At 43.8% G+C, this 22,437-nt stretch overlaps 1 protein-coding gene and 1 long non-coding RNA gene across 2 annotated transcripts; both read right to left on the bottom strand.

Moving 5' to 3' along the window:
* Nucleotides 1-13,601: 13,601 nt before the first annotated feature.
* On the bottom strand, nucleotides 13,602-14,923 carry LOC122460960. Its single transcript, XR_006282614.1, has 3 exons — nucleotides 14,858-14,923; nucleotides 14,659-14,758; nucleotides 13,602-13,741 (listed from the first exon to the last, which is right to left on the bottom strand). It is a non-coding gene; the product is annotated as an uncharacterized LOC122460960 (long non-coding RNA).
* Nucleotides 14,924-16,183: 1,260 nt separating this feature from the next.
* Nucleotides 16,184-17,008, bottom strand: LOC122461021. Its single transcript, XM_043518740.1, has 2 exons — nucleotides 16,706-17,008; nucleotides 16,184-16,570 (listed from the first exon to the last, which is right to left on the bottom strand). Exons 1-2 carry the CDS (start codon nucleotides 17,006-17,008, stop codon nucleotides 16,184-16,186), a joined length of 690 nt encoding a protein of 229 aa, XP_043374675.1.
* Between the last annotated feature and the right edge of the window lie 5,429 nt (nucleotides 17,009-22,437).

Raw genomic sequence — 22,437 nt, forward strand, 5'->3', positions numbered from 1 at the left:
CCCCATCCCCTGACTGACCCCCCAGAACCTCCACCCCATCCAACCACCCCTTTCTCCCTGTCCCCTAACTGCCCCCCCAGAATCCCCTACCCTTTATCCAACTCCCCCGCCCGCCCTTACCATGCCGCTCAGAGCAGCAGGAACAGGGTGACCCATCCGGAAATGATTCGTGTGACCCCTCTAACTCCTCCTCCCACCACTTTCTACCAATGAGGAGGGGTTTTGGCCACATAGGACTGCCTTGAGAGCAGATTTGACCAAAATAGGGCAGGTTCTGGGACAGGGTGAACTGCCCCGAAGAGGGGCGTGTGACCCCTCTACCAATCAGAGCGCAGCACCATCATCCCATAAGTCCCAGCGCTGGGCAGAAGAGGCCATCTTTTACCAAGAGTGCGTGTTTTAGAAATTGTGGAAACATGGACTCCTTCACCACCCCCGTGAGAACTTCGGACATTGTTTTAGCCCTGAGCTAAAGCTGAATTTGTGTGGAGAAAGCGCTACATCAGTGAGTTCCGAGGAGGATCCTTTGGCCCAACCGTTGGTGGATACGGCGGAAACCGACCCCGAAACCCAGCTGCTTGTGAGGCACCCCGATGAGCGAGATGGCCTCTTGTTGTCCACCCCCCAGAGGTGGAAGGTGATCATGGCTTGGGGGAGTTACTGTTAGACAAGGTGAACGGAAAAGACGTGGCTCAGGTAAATAAATGTTTAAGAAGTGATGGTTGGGGGTGGGGGGGGTGTAATGGGGTTAGGAACAAGGGATTGTGTAAATCAAAAACCAAGCAGTGGGGTGCTTACACTTTTTCTTTTCTGAAAAAATCTCTCGACAGCTCGATGATGCCTTTCTAGAGGCCTTTGAGAACTTACACATCGGTAGCCCTGTGGGAGTAAATGTATCATACATCAGCTGTTTTTGCTCATATCTGAGACACAGATCTCAAGAGGAAAAGGACAAAATGGAAGAGTGAACCAGCACAGACTCCCTCATGTTAGGAGTCATGGCATCCATTTTTACAGGCAGTTGTAAAAGGTTGTGTTAAACCAGGAGATTAATAAAATTTATTTAAATGTGTTAACATGAATGTCGTCCCCCACCCATACTTATGTTAGTAAAAGATGGTGCCAGTAACAGTCATGTCTCCAGAGACGGCTCTGTTAAAGAAAATATATTACACCCCCGGGGAAGTTGGAAGCTTTGGCGGGGTGAACCCTCTTTTTCAAGTGACCATAGTAAAACTTTAAATAGAAGACAGGTTACAGCTTGGCTTTCAGACCAGGATGCTTACACTTTACACAAACCGGCTCGAATAAGATTTAAAAGAAACAAGACCATTGTTTCAGATGTGGATGCGCAGTGGCAGGCAGATTTGGTGGATATGCCCCGGTTCTCCAAACACAACAGCGGTTTTACATCTTAACAGTGGTAGACATTCTATCCAAATATGCCTGGGCCTTAGGCCTAAGAGACAAGACGAGTGGTGAGGTATCCAAGGCCTTAAAAGCTATTTTTAGCGAATGGCGTGTGCCTCAAAAATTACAAACCAATTGGAGGAAAGAATTTTTAAACAAACCCTTAAGCAGATTGTTAAAGTGGCATGGCATTCACCATTTTGTTACTAATAATGAAGACAAAGCAGGGGTTGTGGAGCAATTTAACAGAACTTTAAAAACTAGGATGTGGAGATATTTTACAGCCCATAACACCTTTTGCTACATCGATGTGTTACCTGACTTTATAAAGAGTTACAACCAGAGCTTTCACAGAACTATATGTACCAGACCCACTGATGTTAACCCTTCAAATTCTCTGAAGGTATGGAAAACGGTTTATGAAGATGGTTTTAAAATAAAACCGGTTGTTGCCCCTTTTAGAAAAAGCGACCACGTGAGACTATCTAAAACCATCGGAATGCATCCGATGAAGTGAGCTGTAGCTCACGAAAGCTTATGCTCAAATAAATTTGTTAGTCTCTAAGGTGCCACAAGTTTTTCTTTTATCTAAAACCAAAAGAGCTTTTGAAAAAGGTTACGAACAGACATTTACCGATGAGATATTCATAGTGGATGAAGCCTTAACCAGGGGTCAGAGACCTGTATACAGATTAAAAGATTACGAGGGTGAGACAGTTACTGGATCTTTTTACCCTGAAGAATTACAAAAAGTAAACCCCAAACGAGACAGGATTTACAGGATTGAAAAAGTTCTAGCGGAGAAAGGAAAAGGGAGAAAAAAGCAACTATTGGTGAAATGGTTGGGGTGGCCTGATAAGTTTAACAGCTGGATGAAAGCTTCTCAACTCTGTGACATTTAGACACAAACAACAAACAAACAACAAAAACAAACAAAAGTTATTCCTCCTACAAAGACAGAGAAAATGAGCAACGGCGGGTTTTACATTACTTTGCCCAGCAACGCCAGCTCTGCAGTTTTTCCCCAAAACACCAGCTCGAACTTTACAATACAGCCAATTAAGTTCTTGGATCTCTCTGGTGCCTGGGAGGTGGGGTTAGTGGAAATACAATACCCGCACAGCTGGGAGCACTATCAACGAAGACACTCCTTTTGAAATCGCCTTTGGAGATATGGCATGGAATTTCATCCTACAACGAGGTTATTACTCGTCCATACCCAAATTACTGGATCATATGAACAGTACCATGGCTTGTCACCCCAGACCACCTGAGATGGTCATGAACTATGACCCTGTGGGTAGAAAAATTAGACTTAAATCCACCGCTTTTACTTATATGTTTTCTACCAGCGGGGAGCTAGCTAGCTAACATTTTGGGCTTGGGCCCCAAATGCAGTGTCCAAAAATTCCCTCTCGGCAGACATTACAGGGGGTTTTAATTCCTTGTATCTGTACATGGATATCATAGAACACCAGTTTGTGGGGGACTTTTCTATTCCCCTGTTACGCTGTGTCCCCGTCCAAGGAAGGAACAACGAGTTTGTTACCATCGCCTATGATAAACCTCATTACGTCCCTATCAGTAAAACACCACATTGACACCATTACCATTGAAATAAAGACAGATTAGAACAGAAGTGTCTCATTTCGCTTTGGCAAGGTGATCATCAAGCTACACCTGCGTCCCCGGAGACAGCAAGTTTTCTAAAAAGCAAAACACTATTATGGCGATCCTAAAAAATTACGGCGACCCCAACATCTACAGGAACTATTACAAAGCCCAAGTGGGATATGCCCTTCCTGGATATCATGGGGCCCCATGATGTATGGGGCGGGCGTGGGTGGAATATTCTGTAGCCTCTTTCGAAAAGACGTACCGCTTTTGAGGAGGGGGCTAGAGATTATTAAACCCCACGTAAAAACTGCCGCTCAAAACATAGCTAAAGACATGGTAGGTCATGTCTCTTGTGCTGTTCTGGAGAAAGTGGGGAATACAGCTTCACAGGAAGGATCAGTTACCCAAAATGCTTATCCTAGGGTTTGTGGATAATGATGCCTTTAGCGGAAGTTACACTAAAAATCCCCTTTCATTTTAAGCATTACGATATTAATTTTGTGGCTTTGTATGTGGATGGTGAACAAATACCAACCAAGCCTCTGCAACCAAACTTTGAGGCAGGACGCTGCGTGAGAGAATACATGAATCTGCTACAGACGGCTGGTAAACACATGAAAGATCGTTCTCTGTTAATCGATCGTGAGGAGTTTACACAGAGTTACCCCTTGTTTGCCTTTGACCTGTCCCCCAACCAGGAATGTGCCAATCACTATTCCCTGATTAAAATGGGAACCTGAGAGCAGAAATACATTTTAGGAAGGCTTTAACCGTTACCATCAATATGATCGTGTATGGGGTTTTTGACAACGTCATAGAGATAATCAGAGGAGAAATGTTCTGTTTGACTAAATGTGAACATGGACACTGTGCAGCTCTCATGAGTCTTATCAACGGACCCTTACACGAAAAAGAATTTCTTAGATGTGTTTCCCTGCAATAGCTTGCCGCCAGGGAGCCAGTCTCAGAGACCCCTAGGTTTGGTGGTCAACACACATCCACACAACTAGCCAGGTGAACACTGGCTTGCCTTGTATCTGGTGGAGCGTAACGTTGGCACCCCCCAAACAGTGTGTTTTTTCCTAAAAGCATTATGAAATTTTTAAACAAAAATGCCACAGACATTGTGTTTCACAACAGACAATTCCAAGACCCCAGCTCCATCGCCTGCGGCTATCACTGCGTGTTTTTCTTACACCATCGTAGCAAGGGTTTATCTTTTGACCAGATTTTAAAATTGTATTCTAATTACTTAGTGCAAAATTACCGGATGGTGATGAATTTTGTAAAAAATAAATTTAAATTCTTGGACATGCCTAGCCATGCTCAAAACGTGTTTCAACAAGCCCAGACATGTGTATCTTGCAACAATTTTCATAGCCATGTTACCCAATAAAGCACCCCAGGTGAGGGGTTTAAAGACAATTGAAGTTTGGTGGGGTTTTTAAAAAAACAAACTAAACACAATGACCAATTCAGAAATGTTTTATTTAAAGCAAAACATTACCAGTTTTAAAAAAACAATTACAATGTGAAAAAGATCACACACTGAGCCATTCGGCTCTTTTAGCCAATTTTCATTTTTTAAACGGCAAAAAAGGGGTCACGGTTTCTTGATCCACCCCGGTGTCGGCAGTCGAGGCCTTGAGGCGTTCCAAAAGATCTCTGTTGGCTGCGTTGCCCATGACGGAAGATGGTATGTTCAGTTCCGCATGGCATTCATAAACATATTCCATCCTTTAGGTACACATCTGCTAGGAACAGAGCGCATCTGGGTGATGGCCCTGACTAAGTCGAGCATGTTAGAACCATTAATCACAAAGCCTTTGTACACAAAAGACCCTTTATCGTTCCACGAAGAGATATTTTTATCCTGGCCCAGCTTATTTAACAATAGTAATGCATTTTTCTTATAACGCTTATTCACGTTATCCAACACCTCCTGAGCAACAGAGTCCGAGGTCTTTGGTGTTTCTGAGGGTTTGGCAGTCACACACTGTTCCTGTTCTGGAAGAAACAGACTTATTTTTCCTTTATCCACATCACTCTGCTTCACGTTCGTTAGGTACCTTTGAAGAACGGTGCTGTAAAGTTTAGCCTTTCCATATTCAGCTAAGTCAGTCCTTTGAAGAACAGACTTCATTTCAGCATCCAGTAAGCGAGTTCCAGTCATTCTGATATTTTCCTCTGCTGGAGGGGGAGCCCTTAATTGCTCCAGATGGCGGCTGGGCACCAGGTACATTTTTTCTGCATACTCCATTATCGATTAGTTAAAAGCCCTGTTATCAGAGGGATAGCAAAACTTAACAATGGTCCGATAAACCCCCCAGACTGCTTCACCAGATGCTTCTTTCTTTTAAGTGAAACCCTTTTATTACACAAAGTTTTTATAAGCGTGCGTTTCTTTTTCAGCACACGCACTTGATTCTGTGTTAAAGGTATGTTTCCTTTTAAGGTATGAGTGCTATTTCTGAGATGGCCGCTACTAGATCGTCAGAGGCAGAGTATAGCCCTCCTTCGCTGCGGGGACAATTTGCTAAGTAATTTTAAAAGGCCCAGGTCTCTCTTCACACAGCTAGACATGTTTTCAGTCAGCAGCCTGGGCTGTTAAAAAGAGGGCCTGCCAATAATTCATCTCTTTTTATACCCGGCTGTTGTTCTTTTTAAAGTATAAACTGCTGGCCAGTCTGGAGGGAAAAGACAAGTTCTTAGTCTATAAGCTTCTGGTGTGGAAGCATTTAAATCCACCACCAGGTAGCCATAAGGCCTTTTGGTAGCATCCTCAAAAGCTTCTAGAAAGAATTGAGCTTTGCTGGGGTACATTTGCCGAGCGAGTGTAGCAATTTGTAATCTATCCCTGGGGTTTTTGAACAGAACCATGTACTTTGTGTTTAGGTTAATAGTGCGACTCTTTTTCCCTGGCAAAATACGTTCTGAATTACATACATAATGTTCAGGTTCCTGTGATGCACGTACTTGGTAAAGGTTTCAGAGTAGCAGCCGTGTTAGTCTGTATTCGCAAAAAGAAAAGGTTATGCTCTAATAAATTTGTTAGTCTCTAAGGTGCCACAAGTACTTGGTAAAGGCTTTCTTAATTTCATCGCTTTCACAAGCAGAGTTCATCAGATCATCTACGATAATCATTTTTACTTTATTGGTAGGAAACAAACTATCATCGTCAAAAGCATCAGGCAGCCCCTCCACAAAATTGATAAAGGGATATTTACAGAGCAGTTCTTTATACAGAGATTGCCAACAACTGTAACACCACACAATAGTCTCAGGCGTGACAGACAATGTTTGTTTGGCATTATCCAATATATTTTTTATAAAGTAACTTTTCCCGCAGTTGCTAAGCCCCGCGAGAATTGCAGAAAAGGGGTGTTTCCACCTCGTATCCATTTTTCAAAAGCCGTAGGGCAGGGTTTTAAACCCTTCTCCTAGGACCCTCTTGTTGTAAATGACTTTCTGTGTTTTTTTAATGGTTTTTGTCTCTTTTTGCCACTGATTTTTGTTTCTTACAATAGAGGGCTGCTGCACCTCTATCTTTTTGGAGGGGTTTTCTTGCAGACCCATGCAATAGTCCAGGACTAGATCTTTCAAACGGTCAAAGTTGATCTTTTCACAGTTTGCTACGTTCAGGGTAATACCTTTGACCTTCATACAGGCCTTTCCTCCTGACAGCTTATACCTGTATGTTTTTGGGCCTGCCAACACAAACTCGGTGATGTGTTGATCTGGTGGGATCTCGCTCATGAGGTCCCCTAAATAATCCCCCAGAGGGGGATTCTAGGCCCCCTCCCTTTTCACAAATATCACCGAGTCAGTGTCGTGGTACAGGCACCACTCTTGCAACCCATCTAGAAGGCTGTATAGTTCTAAGCGGCCATAAGCGGTGGTGAAACAGGCTATGAAAACATTGGTATTGCCAGAGACAGAATAACGGTCTTTTGCGTGCTTCCAAGATATGCATGCTGTTTCATCATCGATAAACTCAGGATGAAACCTCGTAGTTGGGGGAAAACAGGTACTGAAACAATCTACAAACCATACAGACTATGCTGACAGCTTGTGCCACACACTCTCAAAGAAACTGCAGAACCACCTGATCAACATCCTCTACAGCAAACAGGGAAAGATTAAGAATGAGCTCTCAAAACTGGATACTCTCATAAAGAACCAACCTTCCACACAAACTTCCTCGTGGCTGGACTTTACAAAAACTAGACAAGCCATTTACAAAACACACTTTGCTTCTCTACAAAAGAAAAAGGACACTAAGCTATCTAAACTACTATATGCCACAAGGGGCCACAACAATGGTTCCCGTAACCCACCCAGCAATATTGTTAATCTATCCAACTATACTCTTAGCCCAGCAGAAGAATCTGTCCTATCTCGGGGCCTCTCCTTTTGCCCCTCCACCCCCACGAACATGATACAGTTCTGTGGTGACCTAGAATCCTATTTTCGACGTCTCAGACTCAAGGAATATTTCCAACACACCTCTGACCAACATATTAACCCACAGAGGCCTTCCTGCCAACACTACAAAAAGAAGGATTCTGGGTGGACTCCTCCTGAAGGTCGAAACAGCAGCCTGGATTTCTACATAGACTGCTTCCGCCGACGTGCACGAGCTGAAATTGTGGAAAAGCAGCATCGCTTACCCCATAACCTCAGCCATGCAGAACACAGTGCCATCCACAGCCTCAGAAACAACTCTGACATCATAATCAAAAAGGCTGACAAAGGAGGTGCTGTCGTCATCATGAATAAGTCGGAGTATGAACAAGAGGCTACTAGGCAGCTCTCCAACACCACTTTCTTCAAGCCATTACCCTCTGATCCCACTGAGAGTTACCAAAAGAAACTACAGCATTTGCTCAAGAAACTCCCTGAAAATGCACAAGAACAAATCCGCACAGACACACCCCTGGAGCCCTGACCTGGGGTATTCTATCTGCTACCCAAGATCCATAAACCTGGAAATCCTGGACGCCCCATCATCTCAGGCATTGGCACCCTGACAGCAGGATTGTCTGGCTATGTAGACTCCCTCCTCAGGCCCTTCGTTACCAGCACTCCCAGCTATCTTCGAGACACCACTGACTTCCTGAGGAAACTACAGTCCATTGGTGATCTTCCTAAAAACACCATCCTAGCCACTATGGATGTAGAAGCCCTCTACACCAACATTCCACACAAAGATGGACTACAAGCCGTCAGGAACAGTATCCCCGATACTGTCACGGCTAACCTGGTGGCAGAACTTTGTGACTTTGTCCTGACCCATAACTATTTCACATTTGGTGACAATGTATACCTTCAAATCAGCGGCACTGCGATGGGTACCCGCATGGCCCCACAGTATGCCAACATTTTTATGGCTGACTTAGAACAACGCTTCCTCAGCTCTCGTCCCCTAATGCCCCTTCTCTACTTGCGCTACATTGATGACATCTTCATCATCTGGACCCATGGAAAAGAAGCTCTTGAGGAATTCCACCATGATTTCAACAATTTCCATCCCACCATCAACCTCAGCCTGGACCAGTCCACACAAGAGATCCACTTCCTGGACACTACGGTGCTAATAAGCGATGGTCACATAACCACCACCCTATATCAGAAACCTACTGACCGCTATTCCTACCTACATGCCTCTAGCTTTCATCCAGATCATACCACTCGATCCATTGTCTACAGCCAAGCGCTACGATATAACCGCATTTGCTCCAACCCCTCAGACAGAGACAAACACCTACAAGATCTCTATCATGCATTCCTACAACTACAATACCCACCTGCTGAAGTGAAGAAACAGATTGACAGAGCCAGAAGAGTACCCAGAAGTCACCTACTACAGGACAGGCCCAACAAAGAAAACAACAGAACGCCACTAGCCATCACCTTCAGCCCCCAACTAAAACCTCTCCAACGCATCATCAAGGATCTACAACCTATCCTGAAGGACGACCCATCACTCTCACAGATCTTGGGAGACAGACCAGTCCTTGCTTACAGACAGCCCCCCAATCTGAAGCAAATACTCACCAGCAACCACACACCACACAACAGAACCACTAACCCAGGAACCTATCCTTGCAACAAAGCCCGTTGCCAACTCTGTCCACATATCTATTCAGGGGATACCATCATAGGGCCTAATCACATCAGCCACACCATCAGAGGCTCGTTCACCTGCGCATCTACCAATGTGATATATGCCATCATGTGCCAGCAATGCCCCTCTGCCATGTACATTGGCCAAACTGGACAGTCTCTACGCAAAAGAATGAATGGACACAAATCAGACGTCAAGAATTATAACATTCAAAAACCAGTTGGAGAACACTTCAATCTCTCTGGTCACTCGATCACAGACCTAAGAGTGGCTATACTTCAACAAAAAAGCTTCAAAAACAGACTCCAACGAGAGACTGCTGAATTGGAATTAATTTGCAAACTGGATACAATTAACTTAGGCTTGAATAGAGACTGGGAATGGATGAGTCATTACACAAAGTAAAACTATTTCCCCATGGTATTTCTCCCTCTCACCCCACCCCCCACTGTTCCTCTGATATTCTTGTTAACTGCTGGAATTAGCCTACCTTGCTTGTCACCATGAAAGGTTTTCCTCCTTTCCCCCCCTGCTGCTGGTGATGGCTTATCTTAAGTGATCACTCTCCTTACAGTGTGTATGATAAACCCATTGTTTCATGTTCTCTGTGTGTGTGTATATAAATCTCTCCTCTGTTTTTTCCACCAAATGCATCAGATGAAGTGAGCTGTAGCTCACGAAAGCTTATGCTCTAATAAATTTGTTAGTCTCTAAGGTGCCACAAGTACTCCTTTTCTAGGTACTGAAAGAGTTCGTCAGTGTCTCTCATGATGCTGGTATTGGGTAGGTTGGTTCTTTGGCCGAATTTACCCCACAGAGAATTTAAAAACAGTTTAGCAATTTGGCATTTAGTGGGGTTTAGCCTGATCTTGTGTTGGTGTAAACTCACGCTTTCTCAGGCATGAGAGGCTGGGGTAACTGGGCTCGGCTTAAAAAGCTTGCAAGCGCCCTGTCTGTTTCTTTCATCACCTCCTACTCACGCTCCCAAAGAGTCCTCATTACAAACCCAAGTCATTTTAGATAGTCAGTCTTGAGCTGTGTCTTGTAATAAAGAAACCCAAAAGTTGTACCCATCATAGGGTTTTGTGCTTTTTCACAATGACAGGTGACACAACCGTGAAAAAAGCAACCATTAAACTCAAAGTCTGTGTGTATCCCATCAACATTGGCATAACTGTCTAAAAAGTAGGGGCCTACCTGTAGTTCCCCACCCTGTAAAGCATGCCATATTTGTATATTTTCTTTTTGAGAGGTATACAACAGCCACTGAATAGATGGGGTTGAATATCTCTTTTTCGTCTGTGATAGTTGTCTGGAGGGAGAAGAGCTACCATGTTAGGCTCCAAAAACATAAACCTGTACATAGCCATGCAGACAGATGCCAGCGTTATGTACCGGAATGGATCTATACACAGCTTTATCTCGGTGAATTTACCAGGTTCTCTCTCTACTATATCACCCTTCTCTGTCATTTTCATAATTTCTTTTCTGTATAGGATACAAGCCTGTCTCAAAATTTTTACATCCTGCTGACAGTAATATGCAAGCTCTTTCTGTAGGTCAAAAGTCTCAGAGCTGTGGTCTTGATACCAGTCGAGAAATTCTGCTTTTTCCCTGGGCATCATGTTTTCTACACCATAGTGCTCCACACCAGGCATAGGCCCCACATAATTTGATTTTCTAAAGTGTTAAAAAATGTGGAAAATACCCTTTGCAACTTTCAAACCCCATCACCTGCGGGAGCTTGCTAAGCTTCATGGGCAAGAAGTTTAAAGAGTCTATAAAACAAATGCCCAGGGCCTTCCACACACATTAATTTACTAACCTGAGTGATCTGTTCTATGCACATCTTTTCCTTCAGTAACTGTCTAAAGCTGAAGTATGCATCATAACCTTTGGAATAGTGCACTAGGAATGTGTAGTCCCAGAAGTCTTTGCCAATAAAGGTCTTAACAAACATAGAAAGACACTCGTCGCCCTTAAATTCCCAGGATTTTTCTGGCTTTAGGGACATAGCAAAAATGTAATTGGGAGTGTGCAACCCAGTCTCCTGCGTGCATTCAAAATCATAAAAAATATACTTTTCTGAGGATTCGGGCTTTCTAAGGCTATCCATAAAACAGAGGTGACTGTCTATATCTCCAACAATCAAGCCCTGACACTGCTTACACCGCCTCCCTTTACACTGTGCTGCTTGTCCACGTACAACTGACACTTATCATACAAAGTTTTAAACAGGCATTCAACTTGGTTTTTTGATGCACAGTTGACATGTCTGTCTAAACACTCTTTGAACCGACAATACAGTCTACAGCTGGGACACCTCAGCTGCACACCCACACTGTCTGAGCATGTTGCGCTCAAGCAGAGGCGGCAACGATACCTGCAAGAGTGGTCGTGACTGTACATCGTGTGGCAAAACTCACAATAATGTTTTGCTCCAAACAACTTTTTCACACATCCAGAACCCCATAGTAATGCTCATCGGGTACTGGGCCCTCCGTTTTAAAAAAACCCCAGCCACCTTTCACCGCATACAGCACCACCTGTATGTTAACTCCTAAATGCTGTTCAAACTTTGCTACATCACTGAGCATAACCTTTTTATGATCTGACCACCCCAGTTTCTCGTGTAACTTTCTCGCCTCCGCTAACAATTCCGCATCCGTAGGTTTATGACCAGACATGATGGCCAAGAGCCCACCTGCAAAACATAGATTGGTACCGATGTAAATCAGGTCTACTAAACATTGTCTCTTTTTATGAATAATTTGACTACTAAGGATAGAATTTAAAACTCTATGAGCGCCCCCACCCCTATTTTTTACAACTGTCACAATGAGGCGCAATGTCCCATCGACATGCAATTCTGTATTGCTCTGTAGCAGCTTTGAGGTCTGGTTTAAGAAATCCTCAGTGGACAGCTCATCCCTAGTTCTTCTGACTGAAAACAAAGGGTTAGTTAAATTACAGCTCTCTAAACGTAACTGTACACAATCATCAGGGCCTACCCTACTATTAATGTCATCAAGAACTAGCTGTATCCTTCTGTGTATGGCTTCAACAACCTGTTGAGCTGAATTTATTTGCTCAAGATTGACAAAACGAAACTCCTCATAATACACCGAGCCCCCAAATCTAAGTAATTCATGTTGCCAACTTCTCACTCTCTCCATATACACCTCTGCATTTTCAGGGTTACTTGGGGGTTCCCCTATGGAACCATCAGTGGCATCTTCTTCATCAGATACTAATTGAGAGTCAGACTCTGAGGCGCCTCCATGAGGGTCATTGGGAGTAGATGGGACCCCGTCTAGAGAGCCCTCTGGGGAATTTTCTAAACCAGAGTCTGATTTCTCCTCCCCATTTTCAGACATGCCAGTTTGAGAGCCTCCGGTAGGGGACACCTCTTTTTGGTTTTTTTTCCTCATTACCTCTTTAGCCCTTTTTAAAATTTTTAGAGTGACCCTGGCCTGGAACTTTTTGGCAGCCATCTGTTTATCCCCCAAGTGCTGACCCCCCTTTTGTTTACACATGAGCTGATGTGCACCCTTGAGGATGCCCCTTTCCACACCTAGTCACACCTGATCAAAGCCACCCTTTCCAGCCCTCCTTTCTTTTAGGCCCCCCATCCATCAGTTTTCTGAACAAAGCATCATATTTTTTCCAAATCTTTTTAGAATACTGTTGTTTTAGACCCCCCCAAGGATATAGCGTCCATCAGTTTTCTGAATGGAACATCAAACTCTTCCCAAATACTAGAATATGGGGGATCTGTGACAAGCTTATGATTTTGGGAGAATGGCTTGTCAGTCCTTGGTTTTTTATTCACAACCCCTAGAGCGCCTGCTCTGGGTTTGTGAATGTGTGTGTTTTTGCGCACATTCAGAGCCCCTAGAGCGCGTGCTCTGGGTTTGTGAATGTGGGCGTTTTCGCTCACAGTTTTCTCAGGGGTTGGTGCGGCTGTGGCTGCTGAGGAACTGGAGTTGTGGTTGAATGGTTGCAATACCTTGGCATCGCAGGAGTTTTCAATCCTTGGTTTTTTATTCACAACCCCTAGAGCGCCTGCTCTGGGTTTGTGAATGTGTGTGTTTTCGCTCACAGTTTTCTCAGAGCTTGGTGTAGTGGTGGCTGCTGAGGAACTGAAGTTGCATTTGCATGGATGTTTTTTACCAGAGTCTTTGGTTTTGTCCTTGGGTTTGACATATATGAGGTTTGGACTGCCCCGATGCTTCATCTGCACTCTTGTGCTGTTTTGCGTTGTTAAAGGTTTCAAAGCAGATTCCTGATTCTTTGGTGGTTCTTGGGGAGGTGTCTTAGTAGCTCCCACTACAGCCTTGTCAGAAGGGCTGCACATGCCTTGGGGGAGGGGAAAATTTTTTTTTACAAAAATGTAACTTTGCCAGCTTTCTCACCTACACCTGTGTATTTACTTAAAATACAAAACCTTATAAATTAACCAGACTAATAAGCAAAATATATTTACCCGGCTTCATCCATCCATCACTGATACTGGTGAATTTTTCTTTTCAGTTGTCGCTTTCCTTTTTCTTTTGAGCATTTTTACTCCCTCATGTTTTGACCGTACTGTAAAGCAAACATGATTGTAATAAAACACATGAAACTGTCTAGTAAACTTTAAAAAAAAATTAATTAGGGTGTTTTTTCTATTTAAAAAGTCATAGCTTTATAACAAAATAATCCATTTCAGGCTATACAACAAACACAAGTTTTGAGTTTATTTCTACCACTTTAAAAACAACCCCCACAAATATTTTTTAAAAAATACATCTCATTTTGCACAGTAAAAACCCTGTTAACTGGAAACACACCATTACCATCAGTTTGAGGATATATACTTTTTAAAAACCACCTATGTTTTACACACACACAACAGCAGTTTAAAACACTGTTTGCAACAAAAAGAAAAGGAGTACTTGTGGCACCTTAGAGACTACTTTTCAATAAACCCACATGCTTTTAAAAAGACCCCTGGTTGTTCTGTCCCCCACCCTGCCCCAGACATGTGTGCTTGGGGCCTTTGGGTTAAAAAACAAGCCAAAATGTTAGTTAGCATTAGCCCCCAAATGCCCCAACACCCTATTTTAAAAAACACATTATGCACAGAAAAACCCTGTTAGTTGGAAACAAAGCAACAGTTTGCAACCAAGTACTTTTAAAACCCTGCAACTATGTCTTGCACAGACCCCTCTCTCACACCCACACACAAAAACCCAGCAGCTTTATAAACACACCCTTTCCATCAGTTTGCAGACATATACTTTTTAAAAACCACCTATGTTTTACACAAACACACACAACAGCAGTTTAAAACACTGTTTGCAACAAAATACTTTTTCAATAAACCCACATGCTTTTAAAAAGACCCCCTGGTTATTCTGTCCCCTGCCCCAGGCATGTGTACTTGGAGGCTTTGGTTTAAAAAATAAGCCAAAATGTTTGTTAGTATTAGCCCCCAAATCCTTATTCAACCTGTGTAATACCTGAAGTTATTAAGCACAACTACAGTTAAAAATGGTGTTTATCTTGGCCGGGTGATGAACTGCAACTTAAAGTTACTGGCTCCATGCTAAACAGATCACACTGCAATAAAGATACGCACCATTATTTACTAAGACAGCATGGTCAAAGAATGGCATTATATAATATATATATTTTCAGAGTTAAAAACAGGGAGCACACCTCCTCTTGCAGTCCATCAGCAATTCAAGAGAGTTTCTGTTGAAAGAAACAGTCTCCAAGCTACCTGAGGTTTTTATACCATCCTAATTCTTTGTTTCAAAATAGTTAGCAGGTTGATTGGATCACCCCCCCAGCATTCCCTTTTCTGATGGGGGGGGGGAATAAGTTTTCTGCATAATTGGGCTGTTTTGCTTTTCTTTTTTAAGTTCAAATACATTTTTTTTCCCCTGTAAGGCCTTCTTACAATAACCATTTCAAGTGAGGGACCCTTTGCAGATATCAATGAAAATCTTGAGGCTTGTTTTTTTTTGTTTGTTTGTTTTTTTTAAAAACATGTTTCTTTCATGCTTAAAGTTTGGTGGGGTGGGGGTGCTTTCTAGAAAAAGTGCCCCATAGCCTTCAACCAACTCCTGGGTCATACTTAAACTGGCCTATAGCGTTCCATCAACTCCTGGCGTCATATTTAAACTCCTGTCCAATAGAGTTCTGCCAACTCCAAAGGTTATATTTAAACTGTCCAATAGCATCTGAGAACTCCTGAGGTTTTATTTCATTTCATATTAATTAGAACCAGCCTTACCTTACTATGGGTGCACCCCCATCAAATTTAGCCCTATGGCAACAAGAGTGAGTAATCACAGTCACCCTGGCTATTCAGTGAGGGGGGTTAAACCCATTCAGTTCAACAGAATACGTCAACTTTATTGTACTCAACCACATGTCTGAACCATCCCTGTTTGTTTTATTGTAAACACATTTTTAGGATATTTTTCCCCCTCCCAAAACATACATTTCAGCTTTTTTGCTGTAAATGGGTCTCTCTTGCACAAAAGACACAAGAGCTAGGTTCTCACAAACAATTTATTTTTTTTTATTTAAAAGACATACAGCTCCTTGAAAACAAACCAAGATGCTCCATTAAAAAAAGAAAAAAAACTTTAAGCTCCCTTAAGGGCCAGAGACCTTTTAACAGAAATACATATAGTCACAAAGCTCTTTTCAATAGATTTTTTTTTTAATTTACAGCTACCAAGTTTTATATTGCATGTTTGGCCCCTCACCATTTTCTAACTTAGTCCTTTTAGATTTCTTACAAATAGCCTTTTTCTTAAGCAGCGTTCTGTAACTTTTTGTGCGGACCAGACGGTCAATATAACGCTCTAAGCAGGCATCTTCCGGTTTGGTCATTTTCTTTAAAACACGGTCAGGGTCTCCACTGAATTGCACAGCATTTATCAAGGTCATCCCTTGCACTAAATGTTCTTTGGTTAGGCACAGACATTGCATAGCATAACCTATGGCAATAACAGTGTTTAATAAGCTTTCCTAACACAGCTCAGCACACAGGCCCCGGAGCTTGCAGTTTATATCCACTGAAGTCCAAGTCACACAGTCATGGTGCCGCTGGCCTGGTACATCTATGACACAGCCCTCACAATCTTCAAAAAGCTTTTCCCTAAGATAGTGATTAAGAACAGCATAAACAGCAACGCGTACAATAGTCCGCATGACTTTTTTACATTCACGACGTGGCACTGGCTCAATCAGTTCCATGCCAAGCCTCCTTGTAAACTCCTCATAGCCGTCATCCTTGGAATGCTCTTCAACATTTTGTATCGGCGTTGAGCAAAAACAAGGTGGGCCCGGTTCATCTTCGCTGCTTGATGCAATGCTGTCCAGGGTCTCCGGGTCCTCTAGAAAGGCATCGTCAAACTGTTGAGTGATTTTTTTTTCGGAAAAGAAACAGTGTAATCACCCCAATGCTTGGTTTTTGATTTACACAATCCCTGGTTCCTAGCCCCATTACACCCCTAACCCTCAACCGTCACTTCTTAAACATTCATTTACCTGAGTGTTGTCTTTTCCATTCATCTTGTCCACTAGTGACTCCCCTGAGCTGCGTTCGCCTTCCTCCTCCAGGGGGATGGACAACAAGAGGCCATCATGCTCATCGGGGTGCCTCACAAGCAGCTGGGTTTCGGGTTCGGGTTCTGGCATATCCATCAATGGCTGGGCCAAAGGGATCCCCTCAGTCGCTCCCTCCTCCTCCTCAGAACTCTCACTGACGTAGCGCTTTCTCCGTGGTTTGTCGAAGACCCTTGAGGCTAAAACAAAGTCCGAAGTTCTCAGGGGGGTGATGAAGGAGTCCATGTTTCCACGATTTCTAAAACACGGACTTTTGGTAAAAGATGGCCTCTTCTGCCCAGTGCTGGGACTTATGGCGTTATGGTGCTGCGCGCTGATTGGCAGAGGGGTCACACGCCCCTCTTCTGGGCAGTTCACCCCGTCCCAGAACCTGCCCTATTTTGGTCAAATCTGCTCTCGGGGCAGACATATGTGGTCAAAACCCTTCCTGATTGGTAGAGGGTGGTGGGAGGAGTTGTTAGAGGGGTCACACAAATCATTTCTGGACGGGTCACCCCGCCCCGGAACTCACACTGATTGGTCAAATCTCCTCTCGGGGCCAGTCCTATCAGGACAAAACCCATCCTGATTGGTAGAGGGTGTGAGGGAGGAGTTGTTAGAGGGGTCACACGACCCACTTCTGGACAAGACACCCTGCCCCAGAACTCGCCCTGATTGGTCAAATCTCCTCTGTGGGCGGGCCTACGGGGCGAAATCCATCCTGATTGGTAGAGAGTGGGGGGAGGAGTAGTTAGAGAGGTCACACAGCCCATTTCCGGCCAGGACCCCCCACCCTGGAACTTGCCCTGATTGGTCAAATCTCCTCTCGGGGCAGTCCTACATGGGCAAAACCCCTCCTGATTGGTAGAGGGACGTGGGAGCACTTGTTAGAGGGTCACATGACACACCTTGCTTCCAGTCATGTGGCAGCCTTGACCCCGGAAGTAATACCCCCATGTGGCGGGACTTCCGGTGACAGGGGGCAGGGTTTAAGGGGTCAAGGGATGGGGCTTAAGGGGTCAAGGGATGGGGTTAGGGTTTGATTGACAGTAGGGCCCTTCTACTACTCAGGTGTATGAGTTTTAATTGTAATTCTTCTTGCACAAGTAGCCAGTGTGTACCTCATAGCACACAGCCATCAAGCAAAGAAAGTTCATCCCGAACTCTAAAACTGGGTCAAGGTTTTTGTCAGAAATTCCCGTAGTTTTTGTTGAATTGGAAATGCTGAACAAGCAGCTTGAAATTATTCTCTTGTAACTGCAGTAAGAGTGCTTGTAATAAGTGCAACTACTATATCCTCATCCTCCGGTGGACCATCTGGTGAAGGCAAAGGCAGGCGAGAAAGGCAATCAGCTACCAATTACCTGAGAAGGTAATTACTCAGGTAATTCAACTACCTGAAAGGGGGTTTCAAAGAGGATGGCTCTAGACTGTTCTCAATGGTAGCAGATGACAGAACGAGGAGTAATGGTCTCAAGTTGCAATGGGGGAGGTTTAGATTGGATATTAGGAAAAACTTTTTCACTAAGAGGGTGGTGAAACACTGGAATGCGTTACCTAGGGAGGTGGTAGAATCTCCTTCCTTAGAGGTTTTTAAGGTCAGGCTTGACAAAGCCCTGGCTGGGATGATTTAACTGGGACTTGGTCCTGCTTTGAGCAGGGGGTTGGACTAGATGACCTTCTGGGGTCCCTTCCAACCCTGATATTCTATGATTCTACCACATTTTAGTTTCCAGGCTTATATTCCAGTTCATAATTGAAAGAGAGTAGTCTTGCAGACCATCGCGCAATACAATATCCTGCTCTTCCCAGTCCTTTCGTGGTGAGCAACATCGTCAAAGGGCTGTGGTCTGTGTGCAATTTGAACATGCAGCCCACAGGTAAGTTCTCCATTTTTCAGTAGCCCAGACACAAGCAAGTACTTCTTTTTCGACTGTAGAATATTTTCTCTCAGCATTACTAAAGCCTGGTCTACACTGGGGGGGGGGATCAATCTAAGATACACAACTTCAGCTACAAGAATAGCGTAGCTGAAGTCGATGTATCTTAGATTGACTTAGAATCACTTACTTCGCGTCCTCGCGATATGGGATCGACAGCTGCCGCTCTCCTGTCGACTCCGCTTCCGCCTCTCGCCATGGTGGAGTTCTGGAGTTGACGGCAGAGCGATCATGGATCGATTTATCACATCTACACTAGATGCGATAAATCGATCCCAGATAGATCGATCACTACCCGCCGATCCGGCGGTTAATGTAGACATGGCCTTAGTGTCCTTGAAACAAATGCAACAGTCCTCTCTGTGTTGACCTCATGAAGTTGTGTGAGGACAGCCCCAAGTCCATAATCAGAAGCATCAGTAGTTACAATTGTGGGCAATGCAGGACTGAATAGTGCAAGTACTGGACTATGTACAATCAAGTCTTTCACCATTTCGAAACTAGCTTGTGCATCCATTGTCCACACTAAGGTTGAACTTCCCTGTAGTAATTCTCATAATGGTTCAATGGCAGAAGCATAAACTGGGAATGAATTTTGAATACCAGGAGGTAAGGCCCAAGAAGGAACGTAAGGTTTGCAAATCTGTTGGAGGAGCATTTGAAATTGCCAGGATATGAGCCGGATCAGGTTTTAGTCCAGCCTGTGAAATTGTATGCCCCAGAAAGGAGAGTTCAGTTTGTCTAAATTTGCATTTGGACCTATTGAGCTTGAGGCCTGCTTTGCTGATGCAGTTTAGTACAGACTGCAGGTTATTGTCATGTTCCTCTGAAGTATTTCCAAACACGATAATATCATCCAAATAGCACTGAATTCCATGTTGATTCTTCAAAATCAATTACATCATTTTTTGGAAGGCACTTGGGGCTGATGCAAGACCGTATGGAACACATTTAAAACGAAATAGTCCCTCATGTGTAATAAATGCTGTGAGGTCTCTGCTGTCTTCATGCAACATAACCTGGTGGTATGTGCTCTACAAATCAAGAGTAGAAAACATCTTTGCTACACGGAGTTCTGCAAATACTTCTTCTACGTGAGGAAGAGGATGGCTGTCAATCACAATAGCTTTATTTGGCTCCCTTAAGTCCACACAAAGGCAAATGCCTCCACCCTTCTTCTGCGTCACTACTATAGGTGAAACCCATTCCAAGAAGTTAATCTCTTCAATAATGTCCTCTTGAACAAGTTTTCTAAGTTCCTCTGAAACAGCTTCCCTGACTGAAAATGGTAAGCGCCGTGATTTCTGTCATACAGGCATCACATTATTCCACATTTTAACTTTATGCAGAAACCCATAAGCACAGCTGAGTTTCTCCTCAACCTGGTGTTGGGTCCCAGCTGAAACTAGTGTGTGTATCACAAGAGTGCTTTGCTGAGGAAGATCAATTCGTCCATTAACTACCCTGAGATTTAAGGATAGGAGTGCCTTTGTGGACAATGCATCCGATGAAGTGAGCTGTAGCTCACGAAAGCTTATGCTCTAATAAATTTGTTAGTCTCTAAGGTGCCACAAGTACTCCTTTTCTTTTTGTGGACAATGTAGAACTCTGCAGTTACACAGCAATCACCAAAAGTAACTATTGCTGGCAGGCAGCCACATACTGGAATCTGGTTTTTCAAATAGCACACCAAGTGAAGCTTGGGTTCAGTAAGAGGCACATCTTTAAAATAATGCAAATGGATGGAATCAGGTAGTATAGATACTGCTGAGCCACTTTCCAACATTAGCTGAATAGAGTGTGATTTGCCTGAGGGTATGGTGGAAATGTTTACCGTGCACTTTATTTGTTCTGGAATATGTGCGGTAGCGATTTTGTCCACGCTCAACACAGTAACATCTGGTATTGTAACTGCATGCACCTGTTGATTGAACTGGCTGCTGCAACATACCTTAGCAAAATGCCCAATCTTTTTGCAACGATTGCACTGAACTACTTTTGCTGGACATCCTGTGTAGCTTGCAAGGTGTTGTGGGGATCCACAGCGAAAGCATGCTTTTACTGTGTTTTGAATTTGCTGATTTGGTGGTTTTTCATTAGTTTTCCTCTTGTAATTGTTTATCGGCAGCGATAGTGAACTTTTCTGCAAAGGAGTCACAGCCTGGACTGTTCCTCCTCTATCCATAAAAAGAAAAGGAGTACTTGTGGCACCTTAGAGACTAACAAATTTATTAGAGCATAAGCTTTCGTGAGCTACAGCTCACTTCATCGGATGCATTTGGTGGAAAAAACAGAGGAGAGATTTATATACACACACACAGAGAACATGAAACAATGGGTTTATCATACACACTGTAAGGAGAGTGATCACTTAAGATAAGCCATCACCCACAGCAGGGGGGGGAAAAGGAGGAAAACCTTCCATGGTGACAAGCAGGTAGGCTAATTCCAGCAGTTAACAAGAATATCAGAGGAACAGTGGGGGGTGGGGTGGGGGGGAGAAATACCATGGGGAAATAGTTTTACTTTGTGTAATGACTCATCCATTCCCAGTCTCTATTCAAGCCTAAGTTAATTGTATCCAGTTTGCAAATTAATTCCAATTCAGCAGTCTCTCGTTGGAGTCTGTTTTTGAAGCTTTTTTGTTGAAGTATAGCCACTCTTAGGTCTGTGATCGAGTGACCAGAGAGATTGAAGTGTTCTCCAACTGGTTTTTGAATGTTATAATTCTTGACGTCTGATTTGTGTCCATTCATTCTTTTACGTAGAGACTGTCCAGTTTGGCCAATGTACATGGCAGAGGGGCATTGCTGGCACATGATGGCATATATCACATTGGTAGATGCGCAGGTGAACGAGCCTCTGATAGTGTGGCTGATGTGATTAGGCCCTATGATGGTATCCCCTGAATAGATATGTGGACAGAGTTGGCAACGGGCTTTGTTGCAAGGATAGGTTCCTGGGTTAGTGGTTCTGTTGTGTGGTGTGTGGTTGCTGGTGAGTATTTGCTTCAGATTGGGGGGCTGTCTGTAAGCAAGGACTGGTCTGTCTCCCAAGATCTGAGAGAGCGATGGGTCGTCCTTCAGGATAGGTTGTAGATCCTTGATGATGCGTTGGAGAGGTTTTAGTTGGGGGCTGAAGGTGATGGCTAGTGGCGTTCTGTTGTTTTCTTTGTTGGGCCTGTCCTGTAGTAGGTGACTTCTGGGTACTCTTCTGGCTCTGTCAATCTGTTTCTTCACTTCAGCAGGTGGGTATTGTAGTTGTAGGAATGCATGATAGAGATCTTGTAGGTGTTTGTCTCTGTCTGAGGGGTTGGAGCAAATGCGGTTATATCGTAGCGCTTGGCTGTAGACAATGGATCAAGTGGTATGATCTGGATGAAAGCTAGAGGCATGTAGGTAGGAATAGCGCTTAGGCTTGAATAGAGACTGGGAATGGATGAGTCATTACACAAAGTAAAACTATTTCCCCATGGTATTTCTCCCCCCCACCCCACCCCCCACTGTTCCTCTGATATTCTTGTTAACTGCTGGAATTAGCCTACCTGTTTGTCACCATGGAAGGTTTTCCTCCTTTTCCCCCCCCTGCTGTGGGTGATGGCTTATCTTAAGTGATCACTCTCCTTACAGTGTGTATGATAAACCCATTGTTTCATGTTCTCTGTGTGTGTGTATATAAATCTCTCCTCTGTTTTTTCCACCAAATGCATCCGATGATGTGAGCTGTAGCTCACGA

Source organism: Dermochelys coriacea, chromosome 7 (genome assembly GCF_009764565.3).
Source record: "Dermochelys coriacea isolate rDerCor1 chromosome 7, rDerCor1.pri.v4, whole genome shotgun sequence".
NCBI lineage: Eukaryota > Metazoa > Chordata > Testudines > Dermochelyidae > Dermochelys > Dermochelys coriacea.

Coding starts and splice junctions, on each gene's coding strand:
- LOC122461021 (XM_043518740.1), bottom strand. CDS start 17,008: ATGGACTCCTTCATCACCCCCCTGAGAACTTCGGACTTTGTTTTAGCC. Junction 16,571..16,705: donor ATGGAAAAGACAACACTCAG/GTAAATGAATGT, acceptor ATCACTCAACAG/TTTGACGATGCCTTTCTAGA.